We start from the raw sequence: 14516 nt of genomic DNA on the forward strand, positions 1-14516 counted from the left end.
CAACAAATTCAGAAAGAGCCTAACTGCATAAAGGAAATGATTTCTTTCTGTCATTTATCGGCTTACAGAGAGGCCATTTTTCAGAAGCCAACTCTTGTTTGCTCTCTCGCTCAAATGCAGCCCCACAAAAGTCAAAATTACAATGATAAATCAGGTGAAATGATAATCGGAGTATTCCTGACCACACAGGTTGACAGAAGAGGATGGAACAATGGAGATATACTCAAGAAGGCAGGGTGCCAAAATGCGATCTGCTGAACACACTGTAAGCAAGCCAAGATTTTATTTTACTGGTGCCTCAAGAACAGGGTGTGAATTATGGAGGGATATGGGGGTATGACCTTCTAAGTAGGGCTTAAACTACATAAGACTATATATCAATACGAACATGCATATCCAACAATGACCGAAACATTTAGCCAACTAGGTAACATTAGTTAATGCATTAACTAACAATGAGCAAAACATTTGCTACAGTATTCAATAATATATGTAAACATGAGTAAATAAATATAAATCTGTTCCTTGTTAGCTCATATTAGGTCAGGTCCATTAAATAATATTAACAGAAACTTTTGACTTTAATAGCATTTTAATAAATGTTGGAATTAACATTAAGATCAACAAATGCTTTACACATTTTTCATTGTCAGTTTGTGTTAACTAATGTAATTAACTAATGTTAACAAATGGAACCTTATTGTAAACTATTACCAATTTATAATTCCGCCTGATAACTGATATGGGACCAATATAGATTGTATCTACCATCTGTCAAACACATCCTGTGAATGTGTGTATGTTTTTGTGCATAACACTTAGCCAAAAGTGTAAAACACAGCCATAGGTTGTGTATCAAATACTAGTGTTGCATTCCCTCAGCCAATCACAGGAAAAGACCATTAAGAGGATGAAATGAGAGAGGAAAGTAGAAGAAAGCACCGGCAAAACTAGTAGAAAGAAAACAACGAATGAGCTGGGCAGAAAATGGATGTGCAGTGGAAAAGTTTACAACATGACCACGACAGACTGTGATCTGCTCCATGAGTAAGGTCAGAGAAAAGCCCTCACCTCAAGGTACGGGACAGGAGGGACGGCAGGAAGTGGGTATTCTTTCAGTGTGCGCTGCTCATCCAGGAACTTTCCAGCTTTGCCGTTGTACGCAGGCTGGAAGAGTCCGTAATTTAACACATCCTTCAGGCTCTGGTTGAGTGTGCAGAGGATTTGTTGTTTAGACAACCAGATAGGTGACTCCACGTTAAATTTCATGCATTTCTGTGGAGAAAATGCAAAGACAGACATAGAGTCATAAAAAAAAATCCCATTATGCAACAACATATTCCCTAAAAAATACTCTTTTGTTCAAAAGCTTGGGGTTTGTAAGATGTTATGTTTTTGAAAAAAGTCTCTTAGGCTCACCAAAGTTGCATTTATTTAATCAAAAATACAGTAAAAACAGCAATATTGTGAAATATTAAAATAATTGATTGGTATTGTAATATATTTTTTTAACAGCATTATTTGAATTTTTTTCTTGACTTATTGCTTTGTTATTTTTTATATAGTAGTAAATATATAGTAACTATAGTAGCTTTTATTTTTGTGGAAACTAAGTTTTCCATGGTAACTTTTTGGCACCTTGTTGATTTATTTTTAAATATGATTTATATTGGATGAATATTTATGGTGAATATGAATATAACAACTTATCTGTACAAATAAAACAAATTTAGTGATGATATCAATGTCTTTGGAGGTACTTCTGCATGTGGCACTATCAATATTTTCTCATCTCTCCAGAAATCTTTCTTCTTAGTCTCTTCCTTTCTTTTGTCCTCTCCCAAGATTACTCTGTGTTGTTACTTTGTGGAGCTTTTGCCAATCAGAACAGCGTGTGGGAGGGGTCTCGCGGCAAGAGCACAGCACTAGAGAGTAACCTTGACGGTACTCGCAAGAAAATGGAAGAAAATCGCAAGAATCTACATTTACAAGTACAATTCACAAATATTACACCATTTAAACATTATTAAAAGTAAATACTGAGTTACTAAAACAATCATTGTACACTTGTTTGTTCACAGTTTGGAACATTCTTGTTTCCATCTGTTTAATTTGCCCCTTTTGTCTCAAAATGTATTGTGCCCCTCTCTGATAATAGTAAATTATTATTATTATTATTATTATAAATATTATAATAAATAATACACTTATACACCATTGCCACTAACAATACAAAAATATTATTAAAAATGTTTTTTTAAGCCACGGCCGTGACCCGCGAGTCTTCAAACTATACGAGCAGCAGGTAAGCTAATATAAGCTAATTTATGCTTAACAATAATAAAAGTATAACTCGATGTTAGCCTCATTCTGACAATGTCATTCAATTTGTTTTTATCCAAGCTAGTTATTTTACTTTATAAAGTTTTAAATATTCATATTTTTCTCACACAAATTCATCGTTTTGCTTCAGAAGGCCTTTATTAACCCCCTGGAGCTGTTTGGGGTTCGTTTATGACAGATGGATGCACGTTTTTGAGCTTCAATCTGTTGGTTGCAATCCACAGCCATTATAAAACTTGGAAGAGCCAGGATATTTTTTAATATAACTCCGATTGTATTCGTCTGAAAGAAGAAAGTCATATACACCTAGGATGGCTTGAGGGTGAGTAAATCACGGGCTAATTTTCATTTGAATGTGATCTACTCCTTTAACTGGTGGGTCGCAAGACCGTTATGAGTGGGTTGTGGGGTGTACAGTCAAAGAAAGTTTTTTTCTGAATCAAGACTTTTATTTTGAAAGACATGCCTGAGAATAATGCGTTGTCGTGATTCAGTATCTGCAGTCAGATGAGATGTTTTCAGGCTATATGTCAATGCCATTATTCTAATGTTATTTTCATAACTTGTAACTAAATAAAAAGTCTCTCACCAGTCCTGTCAGATGTTAAACTGTGCTTGTAGCGCGCACTCTTCAATTATAGGCTATTCATTCATTCTATTCATCAGGATCAGTGTCCATATGTTTCATTAGTTCATGTTAGTATTGTGTATTTACCATGGTAAATGTTGTTTCCGTAACCCCAAAATACCACTTGATTTTCACTGTGTGTTATTTTGTATATTTTTAAATGACTGGTGGCTCATACCAACTTACTAACTTTATTGTATTAACAAAAAAACTAGTTTGGGAATATTATTTAATAGCCTTACCTTATAACTGTTATTCATCATTCAGTATTAGTCATATTCTTAAAATTTTTGTGTAAGTAAAGTGAGATGGTACTTGTGTGTCTCAACCATCTTTGTGAAGTAAATTTGCTTGGTTTTTAAAAGCAAATTTATAATATATGTGTGTGTGTGTGTGTGTGTGTGTGTGTGTGTGTGCGTTTGATTTATATTACATTGTGGGAACCAAATGTCCCCACAAGGATAGTAAAACCTGAGATCACCTACACTGTGGGAACCTACGAGGGAAATGGGTTAATAAACATACTAAATTATATTTTTTTGAAAATGTAAAAATGCAGAAAGTTGTGTGTGATGGGTAGGTTTAGGGGTAGGGTTAGTGTAAGGGGACAGAATGGTAAAAATGGTAAATGGACTGCATTTATATAGCGCTTTCACAGACCTATGGCCACCAAAGCGCTTTAGAATATACAGTTTGTACAGTATAAAAATCATTAAGTCTATGGAGAGTCACCACAAAGATAGTGAACCAGACGCGTGTACGCGTGTGTGTGTGTGTGTGTGTGTGTGTGTGTGTGTGTGTGTGTGTGTGTGTGTGTTTGTGTGTGTGTGTGTGTGTGTGTGTGTGTGTCTGATTTTTTAGGAATTAGGTAAAATAAAAAAAATAAAAAAAGATTTAGGCCATGGTCATTCCTAATAACACACGGCCACTGCCCTTTGCACAACACTGTAATTACGAGAGGCAGAGAACCAGCAGATCACAGAGAGAGAAAGCAGGAGCGAGAGAAGCTTTCAGCGCTTTTGTTCACTTCTCCTCTTGGCAAATACAACATCAAATGCAGCTTTGAACTCTTGTCTACTGCGTTTATTTTACCAGAGAGCCCAGCATTAAGGAGACAAAGATGGGGAGGAGAGAGGACATCAGTCTGAAACACACACACACACACACACACACACACACACACTCAAACATAAAAAGAAAAGCGTCTCAGAAACTTGTAATTGTCTGTAGAATTCCCCCGAAGTTAAGCCAGCGTTTCATTCTGTTTTCCCGGGGATAACAACAGCCTCCACTACAGTCGTTCCTCTAGATTTTCAATCTTAAATTTCATCACTCTTTTCTGTTTATCTTCGCTCACGCTGACAGGAAAATGGAGCACATTCAGCTCTATTTAAACTCAGAACAAGAGGCAAACCAGGGCGCTGCCAGAAGACAACCCTCTATTCAACTTGCAAATGGAACTGATGCTTCAATACAATAAAACAATAATCTCACACCACACTTATATTCTTCTTTCTGACAAGAACATATAGACACCACAAACAAAATTCTAAAAATTATCAAAATTATTATCGAAATTATCATAAAAGCAGAGTGAAGAATCAATTTCAATTTAGGTTGGGCCAAGTGTATTTGTGTATTTTCACAAATTAAGAAAACTATAAATATATGTATGTGTGTGTGTGTGTGTGTGTGTGTGTGTAAAATTGCTTGTGAATGTATTCAAACCCCTACTTTTTCTTCACATTTTATGTTGCTGCATTATGTTACTTCATATTTAACACGTTACAGAGGAAAATTCAAGCTTCCGGCCAAACGGCCATACGCGAGTCTACTTGCCCCTAAAGCGCAACTTACGCAACTTGTGACGTCAGAAGTAGCATAGTGTGCTATGGCGTAGCGTAAATATCAGCAGTACGTTGCATTACTCGCATAGGTTGCGCTTTACACTTAAGTGGAATCCGTATGTTCGTTTGTCCGGAAGTTATTATGTTTGTCCTAGTTATTTTACTTTATAAAGTTTTAAATATTCATATTTTTCTTACACAAACTCATCGTTTTGCTTCAGAAGGCCTTTATTAACACCCCAGAGCCGCGTGAAGTTCGTTTATGACGGATGGATGCACGTTTTTGAGCTTCAATCTGTTGGTTGCAATCCACTGCATTATAAAACTTGGAAGAGACAGGATTTTTTTTAATATAACTCCGATTGTATTCGTCTGAAAGAAGAAAGTCATATACACCTAGGATGGCTTGAGGGTGAGTAAATCATGAGCTAATTTTCATTTGAAAGTGAACTACTCCTTTAACATCGGAGAAGCTTTCCAGCGCTGGAGAGACTTTAAAGGGATAGTTCACCCAAAAATAAAAATCATCCCATAATTTACTCACCCTCAACCCATCCTAGGTGAATATGACTTTCTTGTTTCAGCCAAAGACAATCAGTGTTAAAAAATAAATAAAAATCCTGGCTCTTTCAAGCTTTATAATGGAAGTGAATGGTAGCATTTCAGGTGTAGCAAGTCCAAAAAAGCCGCATCCATCCAGGGGGTTAATAAACATGACCACGTTTATTAGCGAAGCAACACATTTTTTTAAGAACTTTATGAGCTATAATCACTGGTTTCGGGTAATAGGCGTACGCGAGTCTAGTTCCGAGTGAAAGACTGAATTCTCTTTTCAGATGTATGATATATTGACGAATGCGGAAGCGCAAAAGATAGAGCAAAACAAAACAACGGTCACGAATAAGAAGTCTAAAACAAGAATTTTTAAAGAGAAATGTAAGAGGAGCTTGAGTTTGTTGCCCAGCCCTCTTTGTCTGAACCTCGAGAGGCATCTACTCTCACCTAAACTTACACGACTCCTACACCCTACGTCATGCGTCGGGTCATAATTCTCTCAACTGTGATTCTTCTTCTTATGAATTAATATTTATATTAAATATATTTTCTTGTCTATTTTGACATCACACCCCAGAATAGTCACTAGTGAAGAGCTTGGGACTGTGTCATAGTTCATTTTTAATTAGATGTGACTGATTTTATTGATATGTTTTAGCATTGACTGAACATTTCAGGTTACTGCAATGCGTTACGGGAATGCCTCTGTAGAACTTCCTGAATTCTGACCAAATAAGTTATCTCGAAGGGGAAGATCATTTTGCTGCCTATACTGTTTGGAACACCCTTTGAATCAGAAAATGCTGCCTAGGTAGGGGGCTCCCTAGATTTTAGAACAAAACTAGAGCTTTATGTATTTCAAACACACATTGCTTTACAAATAACCAAACAAGTCTTTCTATTTGTCTCACTGTCCATAATTTAGCCAGAAATTCGAAATCCAACATAAATTCATATGTAATCAAACTGAACACGTCCCCAAATACTCCCCACCCATATCGGCAGTGCTGTTCCCACAATGCAGCGGTGCTGATGTGATTCCCTGAACTCATGGACTAATGCTGATAGCATTAGCCTGAGGAAATTCATAACAGGCCTCTATTGGCATCAATTTAGGAAAGAGAGATGGCTAACAATGCATTGATTGAGCTGGATGCATACAGTCGCGCACAATGACTCGGTTTGGCCAGAAAACACAGTGGATTTGCTCAATAGGGCTTTGGTAAGCAGGCTGGTTTTCAGCAGGCCTCCAGAGGAATGTGGAGTAGAGATATAAACCACATCTGGAGAATGAGACAGGCACAGTCCATCACTGTCACACGCATGCAGGTGCACACAAACACATCACGTTATGCACACATGCGCATAAAATGCCAAAACACTGTGTATGTATGCATTAACTCTTTCCAGGAATAATTAAAAAAAAAATATATATAAAAGCATAAATATATAACTGGGTTACAATTATTAATGAGAACACAGTACAACCGATTAGCATGTCTGATGTAGGCATCAGTGCATTAAGAATATCTTTATAGTAATAAGTAATATAGTAATAATAATTATTATTATTATATGTCCAGGCTTAAAATAAAATGTTGTCACAGTCTCTGCCCATAAATAATGATCTAGAATTTCTCAGTAAACAGTACGACCATATACTGCAAAATCTGATCATCACAGTTACTAGTATTTCAAAACACCCACTGCAGTTTGGTGATTAATTTAAGTGATGAACTATGGGTAATTAATGCTCTCCAGAGCCCTTTGAGAAGATCGGCTCACAATGGACTCCGTGCAACAACTAAAAGCTCCATATTCTCACTTTTAAGTTTAAGTCTCAAAAAACATCAGCTCGCATACAATGCTTCTCTTCATTTGTGAGTATTTAATGCTTTTTGAATTGTAAGCACTCAAGCTGATATTTTCTCCCAAATACTGTTGGTACAATATCTGTGCTTGTATATTTGTGACCCTGGATCACAAAACCAGTCATAAGTCGCACGGGTATATTTGTGGCAATAGCCAACAATACATTGTATGGATCAAAATTATCGATTTTTCTTTTATGCCAAGAATCATTAGGATATTAAAGGGGGGGTGAAACACTCAGTTTCAGTCAATCGATAGCTAACAACACACAGACATTTGAAGCAGTTTTACTCAACGCCTGCGGTTCCAACGCACGAACGTGAACCTTTATCGTTGGGACTGCTCCATCCTTAAGCATTAGATGATCTGCAAATCCGGCGTCGAACTGGGCCTTGTTTATAAAACAATCATCGTCGAAATGCAGGGAACAAACAAAGTCCTGTGACTGCAGCGAGCACAGCGCTTTTTCCGGGAGAAGTGCCCTTAGGGCCCGTATAAGGAAATTCCGCCCCATCTGACGTCACACATGCCCATACTCGAAAAAAACTTTCCGAAACTTGTGACAAACTGGAAGGAGTATTTTTGGCACAGAAATACTCCATCAAACGTACAACTTAATTTTTGAAACTTTGTCCATGTTTAGCATGGGAATCCAACTCTTTAACAGTGTAAAAAACTCAGTATGCATGAAATAGCATTTCACCCCCCCCTTTAAGTAAAGATCACTTCCCATGAGGATATTTTGTAAATTTCCTACCATAAATATATAAAACATTTATTTTTGTGAGTGAATGCAGCACAATCGCGAACATAAATGGACAACTTTAAAGGCGATTTTCTCAATGTTTCGATTTTTTTTGCACCCTCAGATTCCAGATTTTCAAATAGTTGTATATCGACCAAATATTGTCCTATCCTAACAAACCATGCATCAATGGAAAGCTTATTTATTCAGCGTTCAGATGATGTATAACTCATATAACTCAAAAAATTGACCTATGTGACTGGTTTTGTCGTCCAGGGTCACATTTCTGCTATGTGTACTATTACATTAATGTCTTTAAAAGAATAAGGATAATTTAAAACAAAACATTATAAGCAAAACTAAACAGAGCCGTAAACACAACAACAACCCAACAACTATCCTATAAGCCTCCATACCTTGATCATGCCTACATAATTAAATATTCAGAAAAAAAATGCTTTTGGCTATTCCTTTGGATAATACTAAATTTACTTATCATCAAATTCACTTCTTCCAGTAAACAAATACAATATATGTGTGAGATTTGTGTGAGTTTCATGTGTGTTTGTGTAACAGGTGAATGGATATCAATGGTAAAATGAATGCACTGTTGTGAGGTGTTTTCACAACGCTGTTTCGTTGGAGAAAGACCGCACTGCCTCAAAGAATAAGTTCACTGAACACGATTTACTGCAGAGAAAGAGAGAGAGAGAAGGGAGTGGAAAACATATGCAGAAAAACTCCCCCTTCTCACAAATCCCTCTCTCCTAATTGGCAAATTTAGACAGATAACAGGCTGATATACATTTATAGACCAGTTTGCTGTGGTTCTCGAAGCCGTGCGATATTCCCCCAGTATCAGCCCTGGAACCTTTTCACCGTTTGTATCACTCCGCTTGCAACATTTCTCACAGACTGTGTCATGGCGGACGAGCAAACCCAACATAATTTTACAAATACTGCTGTTGTTGTGTCATGGGATGTAGTTTTAAGGATGTTTTAGGCTGCTGGCTCTTATGTACAGTAGATAGTGTTTAAACATGAGGTAGTTTAATTAAAGGTGCTCTAAAACGATGTCACACGTTTTTTAGGCTGAAACATTTTTTGTCACATACAGCAAATCTCCTCACTATCCGCTAGCTGCCTGTCCCCTGAACACACTGTAAAAAAACGCGGTCTCTGTAGACAGCCCAGGCTCCACAAATGGCAACAAAAACAAACTGGGCCAGCCTGGACCACGAAACATAACAAACAGTGTTCCAGCCAATAACCAACAATAATGATTTGGGGGTGGGGGTTGGGGGGGTAGTGAAGCAGGAGAGAGAAGCATGAAGAGGGAAGTTACAGTAGCTAGAGGAGAGATGTCCTAGACAACGACAACGACTAACGTTAGAATTATAGGAGGGATGAGGAGGAGAGAGGGTCGAGATAGCCTCCGTTTTGTTTGACAATACTTCGAACGTCAACAATAGCTACGTTTACATGGACACAATCGGAATGAAATCAATCCGATTGATGAATCCGAACAAGGTGTTTACATGAATGATAAATAAAGTAATCGGGTTGATGTGCGCGTTTATATGTCACAAGTTTCAAATCGGATCTGATGTTTTGATATGCGCACACTGCACGAATATACAGAGTTTCCCGCTCTTCACGCATAAATATTCTCCTCTATTGGTTCTTCATTTGTTTTAAAAAGCAGACGTAATATTAATTCATCTCTGGTCATAATTTAGAGCATATTAACCGTTTTGCCGTGCTGCTTATTGATCATGCAGGAAAAATGCCCCTCCCCGCGGCCAAAACCAGTCGTCTGTGGATGAGAATCCAAAACAAGGACTGGTGGGACGTTGTCCTGCTTCACTTCACAGATGCGCGAGTGAAATGAGAATTTTAGAATGACGGGAAACTTATTAATATGACACTTTATTCAACAGGAAGAACAGCTCGTTCCGCGCGTCATACGTCATTACGCTAGTTAACGTCATTGCACATGCGCAGTCCTTTCAGTTTCGGTTTTCAATCCGATCAAGTGTTTACATGTTCTCTCGATCGGATTACAAAAGGGATAAACCACCCCTTTCAATCCGATCAAAATTTCATTCGGATCGAGCTCAATCGGATCGATTAAGGTGTTTACATGAAGGTTTTTTAGTCCGATTGAGCCGTCAGTCCGATTGAGCCGTCAATCCGATTATAAGTGTCCATGTAACCAGTCGTCTGTGTCCATGTAACCAGTACGTCAGCTAATAAGTGACGTCTCCCAACATTGCTTAGAGCACCTTTAATTTTTGGTGTATCAAACAGGCAATTTTTGTTCTTATAAATCTATTATTTTTTCCAGAGCAAATCAATTTGGCTAAGGGCATAGTTTCATATATTCATATTTAACTAGGGCTGTACTTTTTGTACTTTTGACTCATAACTCCAAAACTATAGCAAGGAAAGTCAAAAGGTAGCTATCGTTTGAGATTTTTTGAAAAACATTCATTACATTTGGGCATGCTCATGCTGAGAAACTGCTGATAAAAAACTATTTGCTAAGCCAACAAATTTGTTTCATATTCTTTTGGTTTCTCTGCCCAATATTTTGTAAAAATTAAAAATGCAGTGAAAATACAGGTACTCTGTATCGGCAAATACTAAAAATAAAAATACTGGTATCGTACTTCAGGAAAAATGGTATCGGTGCATATATACATATATATAGTATATCGTCGCTGTCGGGCGGAAACCTCGTATGTCCAAATTTGGTCAATTTCATATTTTTTCACAAATCGATGCTATTGGTCAGTCCCCACGTGGTTCTGTTATTTTTAAAAAATTTTAACCAATCTAAAGTGTTGAAAATAGCTTGAGAGCAAATCTCGTAACTCCATTGGACACTTCAACTGTCTGAGAATCCTCGTAACTCCACCTCTTCTTCACTCCGCGGCGGGAGCTTACGCGGCATAATCCGGCATTTTGTCTCCTCAGGATTGAACGTCGCAACGATAAGAAATCCTCGTCGAGCAACACGTAAAGCAAGCCTTAACTCTGATTTTATCTGTGTTAAACTATGATATCAGTTATTGATGTATTTTAAATGTCTACGTATTATAGGCTTAATATTACTAGGCTTATTATACGTGTGCATTGTTTTAAAATGTATCTAATATAATACTTGAATTGAAATAAATGTTTTGGATACCAGCATTAAATTATTGTTTTTATTATTATTTTACTGACTCGAAGTTGGCACTGTGCATGTAAAATACCCCAAGTAGCAGGTTTTATTTATGGGAGAAAAAGGGTCTGTCTAACGTTACTGGCGCCAGTAAGCTCATTGCATAACTCTGTCTGTTTTTTTAGACAATAACGAGTGAAAATAGTTAGGTTAGATACATTTGAGTAGGCTTGTTTTGTTAAAAATCGATTGCTGTAATGCTTTGGTGCAGAAGGAAGCCTGTGAGCCACGGTAAATTTGCGTGCAGATTAGGCAAATTTCCGCCTATTAGACAGCCTAGTTACCTCATTGTTTTTTGTTCTGCTTCACGTATAGCTCTTAAACCTTTAAAATAGAGTTTAGGATGTATGTAACCACAATCATTAGATATGAATAGCTCTTAAAGCCTTATCTCTTGTCAAAAGGCTCAATGCGACCGCAGACTTTGATGAACACTGCTGGCAGCAGCGACGTCTGTGTCCGTACCATTCTAATCAATGACAGCGTAACCTCGTATCTCCCTGCTCCCAAGTCTCGTATCTCCGATTAAACATGATTTTGGGGAAATGTTGTGTTAATGTTGGTATACAACAGTATATGATAGCAATATAAGTTATAATACCAACTTTAACGATACAATGTTTAATAATTAAAAAAATATGCAGTTTTTTTAATTTCCTGAAAAATAATGGTTTTGGAGATACGAGGATTTCGCCAGACAGCGACGATATACATTTATTGTGACCTGAACAAGTTTTCATGACATTTACCCATATAGTCATTTCTCGCCTCTAAACAGGCTGATCTGTTCTGGTCCGATGTGAGCTGACAGGTGCTGAAAATGAGCAGTAAGGGTCTTTGCCCTCTAAAACCACATGCAGGATCTCCAGGGGTTCCAGTCTAATGAGAAAGACTTGGAAAAAGTCAAACGAACAAACTCTCTCCTCTCTGCAGTTCAGGGTCATGTTGATTGGCTACTTTAGTATGAAAAAGTCTTACTCAGCGATGCTTGGTATAAAGACCTTGCAGCATGAGGACCATTCACACACACAAAACACATACACACTCAACCAAGTGAGAGGACAAGAGCTTGTTGAGTCGAGAGGGTTTTATCTCTACACAAACACTCATAGCGGGAGCTCATTGACCAATGAGGCACGTCACAACCACCAAGTGAGTTGCTAATGTGTGCGTTAGCGTGTGAACATGCATTCACAACAATATAAATTATTAAAGTGGTACAGATACAGTAGGGAAGACACATGGCAGGAATGATTTAAAAGCTCACATCCTCATGCTGTTGCATTAAAGATTCACAACCATAAATTAACTGAGTGCAGAAGTATAAACTCGCAGCATGGGAACTTCCGGATATTGCGTAAAGCCAGCCAATCAGATCGGAGCTTGAGATTTTGCTCTTGCCATTTTTGCATGTAACAGGCATAGTTAATTTCGTCAATTTTACAAAGTAAAGATCCGCACACCGGAGAGCTCCCATTCACAAAATTTATTTCTGGGCCGTAAAGGCCCGAAACGTCACTCTTGAAATAAATTTTGTGAATGGGAGCTCTCCGGTGTGCGGATCTTTACTTTGTAATTTTGCATTCCCTATGAGATCCAGCACCCGCACCTGACTGGGATGTGCGTGATTTTATTGCTCCTTATAGTTAATTTCGTCAACAAAATTGCTGAAAATATGCGTTGTTAAAAAAGGAATTTAGATTTTGTCAATAACAAATACAAAAAAAGTGCATTATGATACTTTCACCATTTAAACAAACAAACAATGAAAATAAAGAATGTGAATGCACAAAAAGTGTTTTTGATGAAACTAGACCGTAAAAACTAGAAAACTGGATCGCTTGGCTAGCAGATTAATTAACTCACTCAAATGAATCCAAAACATATGAGATTATTCCGATATTAATGAATATTTAATCAAAAGATTTGATTAAATATTTATAATAAATCATTATTTTATATATGAATTCATAGTAATATTTTAGAGGATATTTAGAGGGCATTTTAGCCAGCTTAAAACGGACTAATAATAACATGTGAAAATACTATTTAAAGAATATTTTTGTCAAAAGATGAATAGTCTATACGTAGCCTATGCCATCTGCAACTAAGACTGAAATATTGGTGGCAGGACTTGCTCTGCCCGAGAAAAAAAAAGCCAAAAGCTTTTATCTAAGCTGCTTGAACTAGAGAGAGGGAAGAACAGAAATTAATGGTAAGAGCAATATCTAGAGACAGATAAAAAGAAGCTTTCACATTACACAGTCAAGCTGAGCTGCTGTTTCTTTTTGTCTGTCTGAGCATGGTGAAGATGAAACACCTTCATCCTCACACACAGAAAACAAGCCCAAACCCACTTACATTCTTTATAAGGTGTATATCAAGCATGTGCTGACTTTAAGAGGCACATCAAACGTACAATCTTGATACAAGAATGTAGAGAAACACAATTCTCTTACAATTCAGACATTCCTTCCTTCCTCAAAAAATGAGACAATGAGAGGATGGAAACTGAACAGTTAGGTTTCTCGCTACAGGTACAGTAAATGGAAGCTCAAAACAATTCCTTTGATAATTCGTTACACAGAACTTTATTATATTAAATATTAATCAAAAACGCTTCACACCTTCACAAAATCCACACACCCAACCCAAAATCCACACACCCAACACATTTAACACCCTAAAAATGACATAACAGCTTATATAGTGTTTTGACCTCGACAATCCATTTTACCGCAAACTTGCGACAAACGTTAGTTAACTTATGGGTCGGGACTTAAGGGTCGGGACTCCAACATTAACACACTTACAACATTGTATTCAGAATATAAAATATTTTTCATATCTCGTATGATCTCGTTTTCATGGAGACAGACACGGTGTACACGGAGGGACTGCGTGTGTGTGTGTGTGTGTGTATGTGAGAGAGACGCATGAGTGACAGAGAGATGGAGGGAGAGCAGGGAAAGGAAATGTAGCTGAATGAATACGCTGCGTGTTTTAAATAGCGTTACAAAAAAAAAAGAATAACGATTCGAAATATATGTGGCGGCCGGTGTTGATTCTGTGGCGCACCGTGTGGGAAACACTGAACCTGCCACATCTGTTTAATTTGGCCAATGTAGACAGATTTCATGAAAAACCATAAACAAAACAACACAAGGTAAAAGAAACTTTGACACAGACTATATTAAATGCATGTTAAATACATCAAATAAAGGATCCAGCTAGAGGTCGACTGATAAGTGGATTTTACCGATACCGATATTTAGGTTTGACTATACATGCCGACAA

At 37.3% G+C, this 14516-nt stretch overlaps 1 protein-coding gene across 3 annotated transcripts in view; it reads right to left on the reverse strand.

Annotated features, from left to right (window-relative positions):
• The window catches only part of shank3a (SH3 and multiple ankyrin repeat domains 3a), a 301560-nt gene that overhangs the window by 178476 nt on the left and 108568 nt on the right, over positions 1-14516 (reverse strand). For all 3 annotated transcript variants that reach the window (XM_084123575.1, XM_084123574.1, XM_084123573.1), the window contains exon 3: positions 1072-1275. In XM_084123575.1, coding sequence (XP_083979701.1) covers positions 1072-1275 — 204 coding nt within the window. The remainder of the gene's footprint in view (positions 1-1071; positions 1276-14516) is intronic.

This window comes from Abramis brama (assembly GCF_963993115.1).
Source record: "Abramis brama genome assembly, chromosome: 9".
In the NCBI taxonomy this organism is placed as follows: Eukaryota; Metazoa; Chordata; class Actinopteri; order Cypriniformes; family Leuciscidae; genus Abramis; species Abramis brama.